Source organism: Oncorhynchus mykiss, chromosome 8, assembly GCF_013265735.2.
Source record: "Oncorhynchus mykiss isolate Arlee chromosome 8, USDA_OmykA_1.1, whole genome shotgun sequence".
Classification (NCBI taxonomy): domain Eukaryota; kingdom Metazoa; phylum Chordata; class Actinopteri; order Salmoniformes; family Salmonidae; genus Oncorhynchus; species Oncorhynchus mykiss.
In genome coordinates this window covers 28,369,270-28,390,146 of record NC_048572.1, presented here as the reverse complement: position 1 = coordinate 28,390,146, position 20,877 = coordinate 28,369,270, and the positions used below count along the sequence as shown (strand labels likewise).

At 43.1% G+C, this 20,877-nt stretch overlaps 1 protein-coding gene across 1 annotated transcript in view; it reads left to right on the top strand.

The window, feature by feature from the left end:
- The first annotated feature begins 1,842 nt into the window (after positions 1–1,842).
- The window catches only part of prima1 (proline rich membrane anchor 1), a 61,369-nt gene continuing 42,334 nt past the window's right edge, over positions 1,843–20,877 (top strand). The window contains exons 1-2 of the mRNA XM_021612212.2: positions 1,843–2,868; positions 9,694–9,844. Coding sequence (XP_021467887.1) covers positions 2,776–2,868; positions 9,694–9,844 — 244 coding nt within the window. The 5' untranslated portion in view covers positions 1,843–2,775. The remainder of the gene's footprint in view (positions 2,869–9,693; positions 9,845–20,877) is intronic.

Genomic DNA, 20,877 nt, shown 5'->3' with positions numbered 1-20,877 from the left:
GGCAAGTGTATACTTTAATTAGCTCATGGCTGCAGGCCTGCAGCTGTGGCAGCTCCAGGAGATTATCTGTGGCATACGAGGACGTTGGGGAACATGCGCCACCTTAGAGTGATGAAAAGCCACAGCGCCTCTCCTGGCAACAGCTTATACTACACTAATGAGACACTAGGAGCCCTATAGACTAACACCACTACAAAATATAATATGGACACTTTCAATTCAAATGCTGGGCCACTCATTCTGAAAGTGTACATTGATGTAACAAATTGTGAATACTTTTCAGAATGCTTTGTTATTACCACCATCAATATGAATGATGAACTTCTCTGAGTGTGAGAGTCTCATCAAGGGTACTCGTTGGCTACACCCTGTCCTGGACTCACTTGTTTTTTACAAGTTAGATGTGCCTACAAGTGGAGCAAGCCAGTATGTGAAGTGTGTGTAACGTGAGTTGTAGGGCCATATCATGTAGTAACCACACTGTAATGCCAGACAATTTGTGATGTGATGGTCGCACAGTTTGACATGTGTAAGAACAAAATATTGTTTATCTGTGTTTTATTGTAGGGTTTTAAACACACCAAAGTGTAACAGATATCCCACAAAGACAAGAACACGGGTCTCAGACCAGTGTAGCAGATGTGATCGTACTTCGTACTACTCTTGCGTTGTGTTTTTAAATAAAGAACTGCCCCGCATGCGATCCCAGTTGATTGGTGTTTATTCTGACGGTAGAAGGAACCACATTAAATGTGCCGGACAACAGTATGGCTGTAGATTCCTCTGTTAGCATGGAAATAACTGTGAATTAGCATGGAGCTAATGCGGCCAGTACAATTAGAACATGCTAGCTAACTCGCTCTTACAGCAATAACATACTATTAAAACAGGGTAGCTAACGCGCTCTTACAGCAATAACATACTATTAGAGCAGGCTAGCTAACTCGCAGTAACATACAAAAGGACATCCCAGGAAGCCGCCAGTATCTATCTATCTATCTATCTCTCTATCTCTCTATCTATATATCTATCTATCTATCTATCTATCTGGAAATGTACATGGTGAACTCATACCCATTGTAAATACGTAAATAGAATGCACTATTTCAGAACATGACCTATCACTTGCATGTCATGACTTGAACCAACCAATATAAATACATAAATATTGAATGAATATTTCTGCACTGTCAAGTGGAAACATAACCAACCTTGTTACAAAAGCATACACTTGTCCAGGAAGGAAATTCAACGGATAGGCCTAGTGCTAGTTAGTAGTTACAGAAGTTAAATAAAGGTTGCCTAGTTAAATAAAAATAAATAAAACAGTTCTGTCTTGCATGAACTTTGGGGTGGTGCATTCTCCTCTCCCCTTCTTAGCAATTCCACTACACTTGCATTACCAGGCATTAACAATACACATAAATAAACCTCAGTCGACAGTCAGCATGCCTTGTTGTTAGTAATGGGAGAGTGCGGAGGGGATTCTTCTTCTTCTTCTCTGCTCTTATCAAGTTATGTATTTACAGAACTATACAAGACATGGTAATGCACACAGGACTTTCATCATGAATTGAATCCAGAATAATTGTTATTCAAATGAATTGTGCCTGCTCCTAGGATGCACCAAATATATATTGACATTATCTTGACACACTATATGCATCGAAATAAATATTACAAACAAGAGCAAATGTAAGGAGCATGCACATGTCACACTAACTGCAGAAAACCAAGATAACCCTATATAGAGACATGATAAATGTCTCTCTCTCTCTCTCTCACTCTCTCTCTCTCACAGACACACACAGATCTCTCTCACTCCCCCAACGCGGTCTTACAGTATATTCTTCATTTAACATATCTATCTGTTTCGCTCAAATCGCTGAATGTGTGTGTGTGTGTGTGTGTGTTTGCTGACTGAAATTACGCTGTGACTTACCCAAGCAATTGTTGATGCCCATCATTACAGGCGGAGTTGATATTGATACTCGCGCACCGTCGCTCTTCTCTACACAGTTATTTTTAACATGTTCAGTGACACTTTGCAGAGAGTGAATGTGCATTGATTTGATGATAATGCATTAGAGCCGTTATAGGCAGAATTGTTGCTTTTTCACCACCGAATTTCGCGCGGGACCAATGTTGCACGTATTTTTCCTAATGCGCTTTAACCCAAGTGTAGCCTATGTGTACAGGCAATGTTCACTCTCAGGCTTCTGAAGATGCCTCCGCAATTTTTGCCTCAATAAACCAAGACATATTACCAACAGCCGCGTAGCTCACTCAGTACACATGTACACGGAATTATAAATTATAGGGATAGGCGGTGTGCGCTTATTCTCAGCATGTCTAACTTTCGTGGCTCATCCCTGGCCGTCATTCGAGTTAAATGCAAGGGCAGGGATGACTCCCAAACTGCGACTACCACCTAAAACATCACGGCCCGCTGATTTTATATTGGAGAACTTTGGACTTTTCAGCTGTGGATACCAACCAAAAAGCGCTGCACATTTGCGCGGTGATTCCAACTTTCTAGAGAGGCCTAATTAAATTAACTAGGTTTGTGGATGCAGGACGGATGGTTGTTCAAGCTCTCTCATGCCACCAACAATTGTGGAAACAGGGCAAGAATGTGGCAGAATCACTTTTTTGGAAACGTCCAACAGAGATTTCGTTGTCGAGTCGACACTGGATTAAGTTCTTGAAAATAGACGAGTGTTATGCGTCTCATGCTTGTTTCCTTTACACGAGGGCTGTGAGAGCGAAGGAGGAATGCTTGTCCGAGAGATATTGCTGCTCATTTTAGGTTTTTCGCATTTTGTTTTTGGTCACTGCTTTCTAACGTCGTTTTTACTTTTTTTCCAGGTGGGTTAATTACATTTTCTATTGTAGCACACCATACTAGTTTACGCACCATTCTTATAACACTAAGCGTTGTCTATGTGATGTTGGGAAGGGGGTTTGTGTAATGGGAATAATGATGGTAAATTGCCAAGTTATCGGTTCATGCACCATGAAATGAGTGGGTACATTGTACTGACAAGACACTCTGCATCAGTGGTTAAAGTATAGTAGCTTTACAGTTGACTGCCACTTATCATGCTACCAATTTTGGAGTTGATAATCTGGAAGTAATTAATGTCAGTTGATTGATGATGCAACTCCACTGTCTCACTGAGTAAATTGGAAATGTGTATGCCTAACATGTGTAAATTAGGGTGCATGTATTCTTGAGTTAGTGCCTGTGTTTGGTGTTTGTGAGAAAGGGAGTGGGTGGGTGAGAGAAGGTATAGGCACTGTAGAGAGGGGTTGCCGGACCTGACAAAATATGCTTATGTATACTTGACCAAGTTGGCCATTGAGCCGCCATGTGTTAATTATTATTTAATTGCCTCTCTCTCTCTCTCTCTCTCTCTCTCTCTGTCTCTCTGTCTCTCTGTCTCTCTGTCTCTCTGTCTCTCTGTCTCTCTGTCTCTCTGTCTCTCTGTCTCTCTCTCTCTCTCTCTCTCTCTCTCTCTCTCTCTCTCTCTCTCTCTCTCAGACACACATACACACTATACCATTGTCACAAGTTCTCTGTTATCATGCTATGTAGGATGTGTAACAGAGGTGGTTCCTGAACACAGGAGGTTGGTGGCACCTTAATTGGGGAGGATAGGCTCGTGGTAATGACTGAAGAAGAGTAGGCAGGATGGTATCAAATACATCAAACACATGGAAACCATGTGTTTGATGCCATGCCATTCACATTATTATGAGCTGTCCTCCCCTCAGCTGCATCCTGTGTTCCTAAACTATGTGACAGGTAACATTCTTTGAGACCTGTTAGCCTCTGAGCTAATGCCTAGGCATAAACTCAGCATGCTAATAAAGGATAATTTACGAGGACAATCCAAGTTTGATACTCAGTGGAATGGTCACGTTGGTAGAATACCTAGCTCCTGTGCACAGTTATGACAAGCACAATGCGGGGGAAGGGGTGCGGGCGATTGTATTTGGATTTGGATCAGTGGCGAGAGAGCTAATGCGTTTAGACGCCGCATTCAACTGGGCGCGTGGCTAATGCTAGGCGCTCACTCAGAGGCGTGGGTGCAGGATGGAGCTTCAGCTTGAAGTGTCCCAGGCAAAGAGCTTTGCTACCCACCATGCACTAGATCTCTACTCCAGAGCCCCTGAGCTCTCCAGCGCTCCGCTCTCCTCTCCCGTCCACGGGGCTGCCCACCAGGCTCACTGCTGGGGGAGGCAGTGTCAGGGTTCACCTCCGGGGGGTGGGGAAGGGAGGGAGTGGGGGTGGGCATTCTCCTAGACGAGCCCTTATCCTTTTTCTTCTCTCCTACCCTTCTTGTAAGTGGGTGGGAATCTCTTCTCTCGATCATTAGTGTGTGAGGAGCGAGAGTGTGTGTGTGTGTATGTGTTCCTGCGTGCATGCATGTGTGTGAACTGTGATGGAGTGTATGTTGTGCATACATGCATGTGTGTGTGGGACTAAGTATTTGGGTGGTTGCCAGGCATATCTGTGTGCAGATGTGTGTGTGTGAGGGATTGAGAATATGTGCATGAGTGTGTAACAGAGAGTGTGAGAGGCCTTGGGGTTCAGGTGGGAGTCTCATCTGTGGTGGAAAGCTGGCCACATGGCTGCCTTGCACTGAGGATGGGATCTCCTACAGTGGGCCCTATGGATACTAATGAAACGCCATCAGAGTCTGACTTAGGGTCTTTTCACATAGTGCCGTCTGTCTCAGATACTGGATGGAGCCTTTGGTATCTTATACCCTTTTCATACTATCATGACAACGCAAACCATACTGTTCTGTTTCTTTTCAAATGGTGCAGTTCCAGCAACTATGGTTATAATAGAATGTAAAAGTATAGAGAATGCTATTGAGCAGGTGCTTTTATCCAATGCCTGTGCATACATTTTTGGTTGATGTACGACAGTGACGTGCGGTGTGGTCGGTGGCAGGATAGGCACTGGGTATTATCAAAGCCAGATTTACTCACAAATAAACCCTGGTGAAGCCCAAGTTCACCATACAACAGATAGCTCCACCAGAGTGACATGGGCTAATAACTGAAATATAAAAAAAATGTAAGCCACCAAATGTAAATACCAACGTAGCCACAGATTGTGGAATATTTCATATCTTCCAACAAAATGACACACTGCTCAACTCAGCTCAGCCATAGACTGATGTAGCATCCACAGTTACAACCAACCATATTATTACACCCACACACATAATAAAAGGTTATAATGAAATGTCCATATCAACAATTGAAATGACTGAAAAATACAGTTTAAAATAAATAATAGAAATTCTAAGCAAAATGAAATTCTAGCTTGATAAATCAAATGTATCAAACGGATGTTGTCTTTTCTAATGTTCATTCAACAGTAGTCTAACCCACAAATTGTTAAGGAAAATGCATTTAGCCTACTGTACCTTAGTCCATTTGTCTGTCCTTCAGGGTGAACCTTTCTGTGATAGCGTTGAGGAAGTCACAGCAGAACCCCATGTCTATTATTTTATTCTGCATGCACACTGAAGGCCCATGGTCGTGTGGGAGATGCATCCCCAAGGTCTCCTTTGGTTTCATTGTCACATAAAAAGTCACAGACACACAAACAGTAGCTGGTAGCACAGTTCTCCCACGCAGCTCACACTATACCAGAATTTGGACTTCGATACCAGGTTTAGTAGCACGATAATCGATACCATCACGATACCTGATACCTAAATGATATGAAAATGATACCACGGCAAAAAAAGAAGGCATAATAGCCAAAGTCACAGAATGGCACTTGATCCAGACAGATCTTTTCAGTTCAATATCATTACATTGAATTATTTTATGTATGCATTAATGAATCAATTATACAATACGTTTTTAAAACAAATCTAACTACATAACAACATAATGGTTATAATTTATTTGAGTGGTAAATCTCTATTGATAAACTGGGTAAATCAAGATGTAGCCTAGGCCTATCCACAATACAGGCGAAAGCGTATTGAATAGGAGTGTTTGCATGCATTGAGTTCTTGAGCTTGTTTTGGCTGATTTCATGAGTCGACAGATGCAAAACAATCTGTTTACCTTTCATTTGGGACTTATTTTATTGTTCTGAGCAACATCATTTGCATAGAAGAAGCAATCTCTTATTTTATATAAGTGTGCGCCTTCTCTTTAAGGTCATTCACACACATGACCATGACCATGAGGTCATTCACACACAGAGTCCATTCCAGGCTTGAGCAAAGATTATCTTGATGATTATTCAAGTGTGTTAACTTCTGTGCAGCATGACATAAATGGTGATGCAGCCCAGACTCCAAGTGAGTTCAGTGGTTCCTCATGGCAGGCTAAAGCAAGCAATGAGCAAGCTGCGCTGATAGACAGATTTGATCTTCTCTCAATCAGTAGATGACGTGTGACACATTTGACAGAAGTACCGAAAGTAACAGCAATTCCAGTACCAAACTGTTTTTTCATGTTCTAGTATCGTTGTCCTGTTGGAAGGTGAGCACTCCATAGCAGGTTTTCATCAAGGATCTCTCTGTAATTTTCTTCGTTCATCTTTCCCTCCATCCGGACTAGTCTCCCAGTCCCTGCCATTTAAAAACGTCCCCATAGCATGAGGCTGCCCCCACCATGCTTCACAGTAGGGATAGAATTGGCCAGGTGATGAGCGATGCCTGGTTTCATCCAGACATGCTTGGCATTCAGGCCAAAGAGTTCCATCTTGGTTTCATCAGACCAGAGAATCTGGGTTCTCATGATCTGAGAGTCCTTTACGTGCCTTTTGGCAAACTCCAAGTGGCTGTCATGTGCCTTTTACTGAGGAGTGGCTTCCATCTCACCACTCTACCATAAAGGCCTGATTGGTGGAGTGCTGCATAGATGGTTGTCCTTCTGGAAGGTTCTCCCATATCCACAGAGGAACTCTGGAGCTCTGTCAGAGTTACCATTGGGTTCTTGGTCACCTCCCTGACCAAGGCCCTTCTCCCCCGTTTGCTCAGTTTGGCTGGGCGGCCAGCTCTAGGAAGAGTCTTGGTGGTTCCAAACTTCTTCCATTTAAGAATGATTGTTCTTGGGGACCTTCACTGCTGCAGACATTTTTTGGTACCCTTCCCCAGATCTGTGGCTTGACACAATCCTGTCTCAGAGGTCTACGGACAATTCCTTCGACCACCTGGCTTGGTTTTTGGCTCTGACATGCACTGTCAACTGTGGGACCTTATATAGACAAGTGTGTGCCTTTCCAAATCATGTCCAATCTATTGAGTTTACCACAGGTGAACTCCAATCAAGTTGTAGAAACATCTCAAGGACGATCAATGGAAACAGGATACACCTGAGCTCAATTTCGAGTCTCATAGCAAAGGGTCCTAATAGTTATGTAAATAAGTATTTATGTTTTAAATGTTTTCTAAATTTGCCAAAAAACAGTTTTTCGCTTTGTCATTATGGGGTATTATGTGTAGATTCATGAGGAACAATTTTAGAATAAGGCTGTAATGTAACAAAATGTGGAAACAGTGAAGGTGTCTGAATACTTTCCGAATGCACTGTAAATGTCCAAGATGTGTAAAAGTCTGGGTAAAAAGTATTATTTGGTAATTATGTTTTAGACAAGTGGACAGTCCAGTACTCACTGTTCAGCTGCAACAAATGAAGCTACTTCAAGCTCTGTTCAAAGCCGCAAAGCAGCGACGCCTATAGGTCCCTATATGCTAACCCTGTCCATTAACTGGAGTCAGGAACTGCCGCACAGGTCAACGTTTGAATGGATTTGAATGCATGGAAAGGTTATCCCAGGATAAGATTTTGAGCAAAAAAACACCATAATCGTTGAGAAAAAAACACTAGATAACAAAAAAGAATGACAATTTTGTACATATATATTTTTCTTAAAAGCTTTTCATATTAGATTATTACTGGGTAAGTACTGCCTCCCTGACTGCAAATCACTGATATACGAGGTAAGCACAGTATAGCTCAGTTCTGCATGGCTTGGCTCCGTGTGAAAAGGGCACTAGTCTCTCCCATTTTGTCCTATTTCCTAGACTCGTTTTCACTCATTAGAAAAGTGGAAATCGAAGTTCTTGGTGTTAGGGTACCCTGATCAGCGTTGTTAGGACCCAAGTACTGGGTGCTGTGTTGCAGTATAGTGAGGTTTCCAGGAACTCCCTGCCCAATGTAAACAAGTTGGTATGCTAGCATCATGTCATTTTAGTGTACACTGCCTATTGAAAGTCTACACACCCATTGCACAGTTTTCACATTTTGTTTTCTTGAAGCTGTATCCAAAAAGGAATTGAATTAGATTTGTTTCATACATACCTACACAACCTGCTTAACATTTTCAAATTGAAATAAACATTATAGAAATGTACTGTAACTTAACTAATAAAAATACACCAAAGATGTCTTGATTGCACGTCTTCACACAACAGAGTGAAAACTTGGTGGAAGCACCTCTGCCAGCAATTACAGTTGTGAAACATCATGAATAAGATTCTAACAACTTTCTACAACTTAGGGAAACATACTATATATCCAATGTTTTTGTCAAAATTGCTCAAGCTCAGTAAATTTAGTTGGGAATCATTGATGGACAGCAATATTCAAGCCTCGTCTCTGATTGTGAAGCAGATTCAAGCCAGGACCACTCGGGAACACTCAACACCTCTTGAAAAGGCATTCTGGTGTGCCTTTGGTATTTAAATGTGTGTAATTGTTCTGCTGAAAAATAAAACTAGGTTATGTGTTCAGAAGACTGGGGCAAGTTTTCCTGAAACTTTTTGCTTTGGCTTTGCTCCTTTCATATTTACTTTGATCCTGACAAACTCCCCCGTCCCTGCATAACAAGCATACCCATAACATGACGCTGTCACAACAATACTTGAAGATACACATCTGTGATTTGTTGTATTGGATTTGACCCAAACCTGAAGTTTTAAATTTAAGACAAAACAAATATGTTTTTGTCATGTTATCTTGCAGTATTACTGAAGGGCCTTGTTGAAAACATAATGGATGATTTGGAATGGATTCTTTAACACTGGCTTCCTTCTTTTCACCTTGTCATACAGGCCAGTAATGTGGAGTGAATTAAATGTTGTGAAAGACATATGCAATCAAGACATCTTCATTTTAAATGTTGTATTAACTAAGACAAATGTATATATTTTTACTTTCACATTAAAAATGTGCAGCAGTTTGTGTAGATACATAGGGAAAATAAATTGTAATCCTTTTTAGATTTCATTTTAAGGCAGAAAAATGTGAAAACAGTGCAAGGGGTGTGTAGACTTTCACCAAGCACCTTTTATAGTGCACCCATCTTAAGTATGGATTTTGTGGAATTCTCACCAACCAGGGCACCAAATACATATTCTTGAACGTCATAAGAGATTCCTCCCCGTTTCAACCTGCTCCCATCCATCCATGCTATCCTAGACTAGCCAGGACAATAGATACCCTTAATTTAACAGTCCACCTGTTAGCTACTATTTACCTACATTTTATTTACGAATGAAATGGTGATATGGTAATTCCGTAATACTTACTAATGACTATTTTTGTTAAATTAGCACTGCTATACTATGGTGTTGCCTTACCAATTGGCTTGAATTCTCTCTCATTCTCTCTCCCTCTCCCACTCTCTCTCCTTCTGCTGTGCAGTTCACTCAGGGAGAGCCCCAGAGTTCATGTGCGCGGAACGTTGCAGAGAGGGCGGGTGAGAGCTGCCAGCTGGCGTGCCAATGTAGACCCTACCCTCCCCTGCCACCCCCGCCCCCACCTCCTCCACCCCCCAGACTTCTGGTCTTCACTGGTAAGTATTGGACTTTCCTATATGATGATTTTGCCATTGGCCTGATTGGTTTGCAAAGTAACATCCCGCTCACTCCACCCTCAGCAATTAGATGACTGGCCTTGATTGATAGCCTACTAGCCTACTACCGCAAGGCAGAGCATTGGTATCACTTCCTGAAAGGTGACATGACTCGTGAGGTGCTTCCAGCCTTGATACTTTTCTGCGGGGGTCAGAGGTTGTTGCCAAGTCTCACCCAAATCAACCCACCACATACTCAGTGTTCAAGTGGTAGCTGGATGGAGCTACACAACAGATGGGTTGGGATGGGGGTTAGTCTCAACTACAAACCCTTTTTCAAGTTTGAAAACATCAAACATTTGCCAATGTTTATATTTTTAAGTAAATTATCAGTTGAACTCATTGAAAATGAGTAAGTGAGGACGATTCGTGAACTGGAGCTGTGAACTGCCTGTGGTCACAAACTACACTGCCTCACCAATAGCAGATCGTTATTGCAGGCGAAACGGATAAGTAATCTCACCCCTGGATGTCTAGAAGGCCCCTGTTTGACTATGCTCATTTGTTCTGAATGAGATATAATCTTATGCGTCAATGTGGCTGTGCATACTAAATGCTACTATCACAGCTTGGTCTATGGGCAGCTTAAATGTATAGTTCAGCCAAATTACAAATGTACTTGTTTCATTACTTCTAAAGCACTATATGGGCAACGAGAGACTGCAATTCACACTTTGAATTTGTTAAACAAACCAATGCCATCAACTGCTTAGGTCATTTTCTAACCAAAAAAAAACCAATGGAAATGTTACCCTATTAGCATGCTATACTGTATTTTCAGGCTCAAATGCCAAATACCCAATTTTATGCTAATCTGGACCTGAGCAGGATGGTGTCAACCAGCAGAAGCCAGCAGCACTGTCTGTGTAACCACAGCATGGCTCTCTGTTTCCTTGTGGGGAGTGAATTCACCTTTCCCCAGTCTGTGATATAGGCCAAAGACGATCATAGTCTAAGTTCTTGGCCCCACAGCGTAAACACTGAGATTAAACCCGCAGTGCAGTTTCCGTTATCCACAATTGACTGAACTAGGAGTCCAGCCCCACAGCCCAGTGTCACTGAGTCGACATGTAGGTAACATACACCATATGTTATCCGACTCAGGAATGACCAGGTTTTCTGAAAATGGAGATAACTAAATTAAGTCACTAAGTATTCATATCATAGCTATTCCTTCCTCCACTCCTGCCAATGTTAGCCATCACCATCAACATTAGCTAAGGTCTAAACCCATAGAATAGCATTGAACGCACCTACATTTTGGCCAGTCAACAGATTAGCAAATTGCTTTCCTTCTTTACGCAATTCAAATTTTCCTAGAACTGGCCTCTTGGGTTTGAATTGTGGACCTGGCCGTAAAGTATGAGGCTGTTAGCGGTGACAGCCTGGCAGCTCCATCCCATCTAGTAGTTTATATCTTAGATCTGTCTTTGAGCCTCTAGCTAGCCTGGCCTCATGCACTGAGAGACTATTGATCAGTGATACTTCGCGGGTATGGCACGGTGAAGGTTGCGCCATCAATCTGCTGTAATGCTTTTGACAGCTATTCGTTCCAGGCTTTTGTTTAAACCTTGGGCGATGGATGGAGCGAAAAAGAAAACAAGCCAGTGAGAAGTGAGGGAGAAGCTGGGGTTTGTTTTATTGATAGTGTGTCTGGTTCCTTGCTCCAGTCAGAAGAGGGCTTTTATCATCCTCCCTTTCTCTCTAAATGTCTCTCTCTACCATGTCTTTCATTCAATTTCTCTGGTAAGTAAAAGGAAACATTAATTTCTGGTGTTCAGATTTACTCTGTTGACATGACCTGGGATTTTGAGGCCTTGCTACTTTGTGACATAAACAAACATGGTTCTGTGAGACCATCTCGAAACACCTCCTCCACAGAAGTATGACTTCTCACTAAGCTTGTGTGGCTGCATTTAGGAATGAGGGTGTGTTGAATGATATGGCCTGAATGGTATTGTTGTGAAGATTCGACTTGAGGGCTTTTTGGTGAGAAAATCTAGTAGGCTTTTTAGGGGTAAGAACATAAGTATATCTAAAAATGAATGCCTCAAATATGCATGAGAAAGTTAGGGGCCAACAAAGCCTCCTGCACCTGTCTGTACAGAGAGGGAGAGAGTGATAAAAGATTTAAAGGAGAGAGAATCGTAAAAAAAGAGTAGCTTCAACCACAAAAAAGGCGTTTTAAACGTTCAGCGACCTGGTCTACTTAGCCCTGATTTTATTCAAGCCTACAGCCATCCCCAAAAACTGAGGATTAAAACTGAAGTTTGGCTCAGGCTGCAGTAAATTTTAACATCCAAAGTGACTTGCCGGTGCAGCACAGTGAGGCCCCGCTTGCTGATGCCTTGTCATGCACGAGGTCTGAGAGAACCACCGACTCCAGAGTGAGTGTATCCCCTTGGGTGACCACGGGAAACCTCAGCTCAGCAGCGCTCCGACTCAAACAAACGTGAGTGGGTCTAACGTGTGGCGGCCACCTCATCTCCCACTAACCCCCCCACCACCTCCCTTTCCCGGCTCAGTGGAAGCAGTGAGGCACCAACACGCAATTACAAGCCCGGCTCGAGTGGTCAAGTAAGGGGCGGGTACACAACCAAAATCTACCTTAGTAACATGGATGAAGCCTGAGCCGGAATGTAACTGAAGCTGGCTAATTTCAGAAAAGCCTGAGTACATCTAGCTAGATTTGTAGTTTACCCCTCTGGTATTGCCAGCAGCATGCTCTAACCCACTGAGCCATTGCAACAATCGTCATATCTATAAGGAGTCATTATTCATACATACAGTGGGCATTTGGACCATTGGGTGTCTGAGCAACCTTAATTCATCAAGGACTTTACTTAGGAATTTACTTAAATAACAGGGTTTTATCAAACTATCCTGTTGGGAAGATTTAGTCCCGGATTTCGAGGTTATAAATAGACAGCCATATTCAATCCAGGGTGTTCTTTTCCTTAACGAGCAAAGATTTATCTCAAAGTACACGGATCACAAAAGTATTATCGCTCTCATCTTTTCAGCAATTTGAAGATGAATGATGTTCCGTGAACAGATATGTAGGCTATCTTTATTTATCCCCCCGGCTTTTCCTTGGGGCGTTTGTTGTTCACCCTTGCTAAATAAAGCCGCTGTTGAAAAAAGCCCGGTGACTATTCAGCCCTTGTTCATTTTCAATTAGTCTCGGACCCATCCGAAAAACTGAATCCCGTCCCTTCGTCCATGACGAGACATGATGAGGTTTGAAGTGCGCGTGTGAGTAAGTAACGGTGTGACGCGCGCCGCTTTGATATGACAAGGGCTCTTCTTTACGTGTCAGCTTCCTCCCTGGAGGCCTGTCGGCTTGACTCCCCCTCCTGCCAATCAACGTTACAGAGGAGAGGGAGGAGAGAGATAAAGGGAGAGGGAGAGAAAGACTGAGAGCCCATCGAGCATGCCGGGCTATCAATCCGCAGGGGCTTTGCGAGTGAGTGTGCTAGCTAGCGTAGAGTTCATACGCCTGTTTATGCTAATTCAGACCATGTCAAGAGTAATTAGGCAGCCGGTTCATGTAGGGAGGGAGAGAGATTTTTATTTTTATTTCACTTTTGTATATTATCTACCTCACTTGCTTTGGCAATGTTAACACATGTTTCCCATGCCAATAAACCCCCTTGAATTGAGAGAGAGAGAGAGAGAGAGAGAGAGAGAGAGAGAGAGGCAATTAAATAATAATTAACACATGGCTCAATGGCCAACTTGGTCAAGTATACATAGAGAGAGAGTTGGGGGGGGGGGGGGTTGGGCCATTTGGCTCCTGCTGTCTCCGAGCCGAATCAATCAGGTGCTGCCGAATGTCGTGGTCAGAACATAAAACAATCTATTTGGAACATGCCGAGTGCTGTATCCAACCCCCCACCCCTATCATTCTCCTTGTTTAATTATTCAGGAACGTGTACAGGAACGATACTGTTTCCTTTCTCCACCTGCGGCAAAGTGGGAAAGATTGCGAAATCAGAAGTGGAATGGTCTCGCATTAGCATTTGCCGGAGATAACACGCTAACACCGTCACACTTAAATGCTGCATCAGCGTGGCGTTACACAACTGTGTAAGTTAGATCGTGAAGTATTTCGGCACTGGAGTGTTTGCTGAAGTGAGCCCACGTGGCTTACTAGTCCAGGCCTGTATGTTGACATGCGGCGCCCACAACACTGAAGTGGTTAGCTGATGTGGGCTGTGCCATGTAGCTGTACATACTGATGATGAGAAGTCTCTCATAGCAGCACCGCTGAAAGCAAGGTGTAAAGTAACTTCTCCATCTCTCCCGGGCCAAGTTACATAAATGCATAATAAGTCCTAAGGTGTACAAAAGTAACCCATCTCTGATAGTGCTGGGTTTAGTTTGCGGTTGGCATTAGATGCCTCTTATTTCTACAGTGTCTGCATTCCAAATGGCACCCTATTCCTTTTATAATGCACTAATTTAGACCAGGGCCCATAGGGAGGAATAGCTTTTTGGAAGGTAGCAAGTGTCTCTGTGCCTTCAGCGTAGACCTGTCATTTGAAATAAAGGGAAAAACATGTCAGACAGTACCCACTACCCAGTACCAGGATATTGTTGTGCCACACTAGCTTGTTAGTAGCACTTAGCACTAAGTTGCTCTTGCAATATGTAGCATCGTAGTTGTTTTCGCAACAAAGAGCACTGTATTATTGATTTATATTTGCCAGTTACTGCTGATAAGTGCAGTACTGAAAAGCGCAGTAACTACAGAAAAGTGCAGCAACATGTAATAGTATTGGTAGCATTGGTTCCATTTGTAGCCAAATACGTTTTTAAAGTGCTTATCTAAAGTAGTTGTCTGATTGGGCTCCTTCCCTCTAAACTGATCGCAGAACCCATTTGCTTATTTACAGTGCCTTGCGAAAGTATTCGGCCCCCTTGAACTTTGCGACCTTTTGCCACATTTCAGGCTTCAAACATAAAGATATAAAACTGTATTTTTTTGTGAATAATCAACAACAAGTGGGACACAATCATGAAGTGGAACGACATTTATTGGATATTTCAAACTTTTTTTAACAAATCAAAACTGAAAAATTGGGCGTGCAAAATTATTCAGCCCCCTTAAGTTAATACTTTGTAGCGCCACCTTTTGCTGCGATTACAGCTGTAAGTCGCTTGGGGTATGTCTCTATCAGTTTTGCACATCGAGAGACTGACATTTTTTCCCATTCCTCCTTGCAAAACAGCTCGAGCTCAGTGAGGTTGGATGGAGAGCATTTGTGAACAGCAGTTTTCAGTTCTTTCCACAGATTCTCGATTGGATTCAGGTCTGGACTTTGACTTGGCCATTCTAACACCTGGATATGTTTATTTTTGAACCATTCCATTGTAGATTTTGCTTTATGTTTTGGATCATTGTCTTGTTGGAAGACAAATCTCCATCCCAGTCTCAGGTCTTTTGCAGACTCCATCAGGTTTTCTTCCAGAATGGTCCTGTATTTGGCTCCATCCATCTTCCCATCTATTTTAACCATCTTCCCTGTCCCTGCTGAAGAAAAGCAGGCCCAAACCATGATGCTGACACCACCATGTTTGACAGTGGGGATGGTGTGTTCAGCTGTGTTGCTTTTACGCCAAACATAACATTTTGCATTGTTGCCAAAAAGTTCAATTTTGGTTTCATCTGACCAGAGCACCTTCTTCCACATGTTTGGTGTGTCTCCCAGGTGACTTGTGGCAAACTTTAAACAACACTTTTTATGGATATCTTTAAGAAATGTCTTTCTTCTTGCCACTCTTCCATAAAGGCCAGATTTGTGCAATATACGACTGATTGTTGTCCTATGGACAGAGTCTCCCACCTCAGCTGTAGATCTCTGCAGTTCATCCAGAGTGATCATGGGCCTCTTGGCTGCATCTCTGATCAGTCTTCTCCTTGTATGAGCTGAAAGTTTAGAGGGACGGCCAGGTCTTGGTAGACTTGATACTCCTTCTATTTCAATATTATCGCTTGCACAGTGCTCCTTGGGATGTTTAAAGCTTGGGAAATCTTTTTGTATCCAAATCCGGCTTTAAACTTCTTCACAACAGTATCTCGGACCTGCCTGGTGTGTTCCTTGTTCTTCATGATGCTCTCTGCGCTTTTAACGGACCTCTGAGACTATCACAGTGCAAGTGCATTTATACGGAGACTTGATTACACACAGGTGGATTGTATTTATCATCATTAGTCATTTAGGTCAACATTGGATCATTCAGAGATCCTCACTGAACTTCTGGAGAGAGTTTGCTGCACTGAAAGTAAAGGGGCTGAATAATTTTGCACGCCCAATTTTTCAGTTTTTGATTTGTTAAAAAAGTTTGAAATATCCAATAAATGTCGTTCCACTTCATGATTGTGTCCCACTTGTTGTTGATTCTTCACAAAAAAATACAGGTTTATATCTTTATGTTTGAAACCTGAAATGTGGCAAAAGGTCGCAAAGTTCAAGGGGGCCGAATACTTTCGCAAGGCACTGTATTTCATCTTTGAACAAGTCATTGAGAACACATCTTGATAATACAAACTGTCATAATGCGTATAACTAATACATTATAGCCAGAGGAATATAGAAGTGCCTAACCACCCCCACGGCATATGCACACACCACACACAGACACACACAAACACGCACACTTCCTCGAGTTCAGATTTATCCAGCAGCCAATCTTGTTGATGGGACCACCAGATTGATCTTGAGCTCAGGTCCAGGTTATTCAGCACCCGTTAGTAATGTGGGGCATTAGAAGATTGGCAGTTATTGGCAAAGGTACATTTTATCAGTCAGTCAATAAGTAAGAAAGTAAATAAGTCAGTCGGTAAGTGAGTGAATGGAGGACAGGTTAAGCGAATGTGAGGGGTCTGGAAATGTGAAATTATTTCTTTATGTACCCATACTTGCTGGCTAATTTAAGGCTAATTAGCTTGATAATGTGAATGAGTGTGAGGGCTTTGTCAACCACTTGTTTACAATCTGTTGATTAATCCTACTGTGTGTGTGTGTGTGTGGACGGACAAGTGTGCCACTTAGGTGGCACAGTAATTTCATATTCATGTAGCCTACGAATATGGATGAAGACTGTCATTAAAAAAATCTACTTCATATTCAAATCGTAAAAACTTTACCCAAAAGCAGCAAAGTGTAAATAAGCCTGGTTTACATCTAACAGACGACATAAGAAGAGATGAGAGGATGCCAAACTAGCCAGTTCTAGAATTTTGTGTTGTAGAACAGCTGACTGAAGATGGTACTGGTACCACGTGTACTGGATATAGCCAAGTTATCGTTACTCATTCCTTGTGTTATTATTTTTCTATTGTTCTCTATGCGTCATTGTGAAGGGCGACCCAGAAGTAAGCATTTCACTGTTAGTCTACACCTGTTGTTTATGAATCATGTGACAAATAAACATTTGATTTGATTTGTGATGGTCGGGCTTTCAAAAAGATGGCACGTCCGCGTTTCCGCTGTAACAAGGACTCTGTACAACATGATGAAACGCTGTTGCTCCTTGTATCAGCAAGGTGTTGTGGAAAAACTGCCCCCCCCCCTCTCTGCAGCAACAGCAGCACATACAGTTATTGTTTATGTTTAAAAATATATATATTTGCTATTCAAACGACTATAATGGTGACAGCGAACATTTTGCTGACAAATAACCGTCATCCAAAATTCCATGACTGTCACAGCCCTGATGGCACTGTGACCTGCCTCAGCTACCTACCTCATAGGATGGGAGATAAGGGATGGAATGGGGGAAATCCTGGTGTTCTAACTGTCTGGCGTAATGAGGGTAGTGTACTGTAGGTGTTCACCTCATTCCTGAAACTCCATGAAAGCAGGTCAGAATTTCTCCTAACCTAACCACTGATCCAGGGTCATAAATATTTTAATCCCCCTAATGATTACGGTTAGTATCGGTGGTGGGGGAACCTGATCCTAGATCTGTGGTTAAAAGGATACCAGTGCGAGTATCCTTCTGGTATGCAGGCTCCCTCTCTGGACCTGCTCCAGCACTTCCACTTTAATTAAAGGAGGATTTAAGAGGTGGGCCAGGGATTTGACTGAGCCATCGACTGTAGATCTCTCTCCTGCTGCCCCAGCCAACCACGGCACCCCAGGAAGCTTTCATTGGTTACATTGGTAGGCGCCTAGACGCTAATATTTCTCTCAATATAGACCTCTTCTGTGTCTTTGCTCATCCAGTACAGACACACATACACCCCTCCCTCCACCATGTATAGGCAGCTCTCTGTTCTTTGCCTCAGTTCTTTGCCATTTTGCTCATTTTAACTTTCTTTAACATTAATGAGAAAAGCTGGCCGTGATTCGACAAATTCGATTTATGCTACAGGATGTTCCAGGATGCTCCAGGTTGAAGTCACCTCTAATCACAGATCTCGGATCAGATTACCCTACTCCCATTCCTAACTCTAACCATTATCAGGAGGACAAAACATCTGACACTGTATCGATGGTCCAGGAAAAACTCCAACCTAGTCCCGAGGGGACCACTGTCTTTGATGTGAGTTGAAAATGGCCTCAGCTCATGTTATGCTGCTGTTGGTGGATTGTGGAGATGGTGATAGTCGCGAACCAGTTGTTCTCATTCTCTCTGTGATGAGTAAGAGAGTGTGGACTGGGGGAGGCTAGCTGGCTGTGGAGCAGCGAGTGCTGAGATGACCTTTGAAGCTGCTGCACGCTGGCAGGCGAGCATGTGGATGAGCCACCTACGAGACAATACCAACCCCCCGTTATGTGGGAACCACAGTCACACAACGAGTTATCTTTTCTGAGGGTAGCCAACAACACATCCGCCACACTGACCCTCAACACAGGGGCCCCTCAGGGGTGCGTGCTTAGTCCCCTCCTGTACTCCCTGTTCACACACGACTGCATGGCTGCGCACGACTCTAACACAATCATCAAGTTTGCAGATGACACAACGACGGTGAGCCAGATCACCAATGACGATGAGACAGCCTATCGGGAGGAGGTCAGAGACTTGACAGTGTGGTGCCAGGACAACAACCTCTCCCTCAACGTGGGCAAGACAACGGAGCTTATCGTCGACTACAGTAAAAGGATCGATGGTGCTGTAGTGGATAGGCTCACATTGCTAAGGAGCTATCATGGTCCAAACACAACCCCCCAGGAGGCAGAAGATATTTGCCATGGGCCTTCAGATCCTAAAAAAGTTATACAGCTGCGCCATTGAGAGCATCTTGACTGGCTGCATCGCCGCTTGGTATGGCAACTGCTCGGCATCCGACCGCAAGGCACTACAGAGGGTAGTGCGTATAGCCCAGTACATCTCTGGGGCTGAACCTCTATACCAGGCGGAGGCCCTAAAAATTGTTAAAGACTCCAGCCACCCAAGTCATAGACTGTTCTCTCTTCTACCACACAGCAGGCGATACCGGAGCACTAAGTCTGGGACCAAAAGGCTCCTGAACAACTTCTACCCCCAAGCCATAAGACTACTGAATAGTTAACCAAATAGCTAGCCGGACCTTCTGCATTGACCCTTTTTGCACTAACACTTTTTGACTATGCACACACACTGGACTCTACCCACACACTCACACATACACTCGCTCACAAATACACACAGGCACACATTCGCCACACACGCTTCCACACCAGCTGCTGCTACTGTTTATTATCTATCTTGTTGCCTAGTCACTTTACCCCTATCTATATGTACATATCTACTTCAATTTCCTCATACCCCTGCACATTGACTTGGTACTGGTACCATAACTGTTTGACAATGTTCTCAGAATGTTTTTTAGTTAACATTGTTAATGTTACGCTATAACCTTTGTAACTGTGTTCGGGTAAACTCCATTTTTATTGAAATTCCACATTGAAAATAGCTATTTATATTTTCAATGAGGAAAGTTTCATTCTTTTAGAATTGCAATGTATTACAATTTCAATTCAGTTCCTGAATTGGCTGAATTGAAAATTAATGGAATAAATAAACCACTGAAGAGAATAATACCTGATATTAAGCAAACATCCTCTGTTTACTGGGCCGATGACACACACACACACACACACACACACACACACACACACACACACACCCCTGTGGCAGTGACTCAGTCTCTGGGCTGGAGGCCTGTCAGCTTGATGAGCAACCGTCTCAGCCAGGGAGCCAGAGCCCAGCAAGGGATTCTGGGATGGCCAAGTGGGACCACTGGGGTGCGTATTCTGCCCAGTCCAGCTCTTCCACTGTCCACCCCAAAGCCCCAGGGCAGACAGACAGTCGCAGCCATATAATTACATATAGGATCTCAACGGTCACAGCCCCTATTTCAAACAACATGGCACTGGCATTGAAACCAATCACCCTCATGCCTTCTGTGATTAGGCGCTCAGATGGGCAACGTTGATATTCAGTTGTTGATATTCAATTGTCACCAATATGAATGGTTGCCACCGGCTCACCAGCGCTCCTAGTGCCTGGGAGGTGCTACTTCATGCCAATGATTCACCAATCGTTACCCAGTAAGCTAATGGTCTTTGGTTTGCTCCAAAGGTGGTACTCGGGTGGTCCTCTGTAGCTCAGTTGGTAGAGCATGGCGATGGTAAAGCATGGCGATGTGGGTTTCATTCCTGGGACCACCTAGAATGTATACACGCAAGACTTTAAATAGCTCTGGATAAAAGCATTTGCTAAATGGCATATATTATTATATATTATGTTTGATATTGTTGCCACTACCTCCACAAACTGAGCTACTTAGCTACTGTGTGATGCTTTCAAAGATTTTACTGAGTTAGAATTCGTGTAAGGAAATCAGTCAATTGAAATAAATTCATTAGGCCCTAATCTATGATTTCACATGACTGGGAATACAAATATGCTGTTGGTCACAGATACCTTAAAAAAGGTAAGGGGGTGGATCAGAAAACCAGTCAGTATCTGGTGTGACT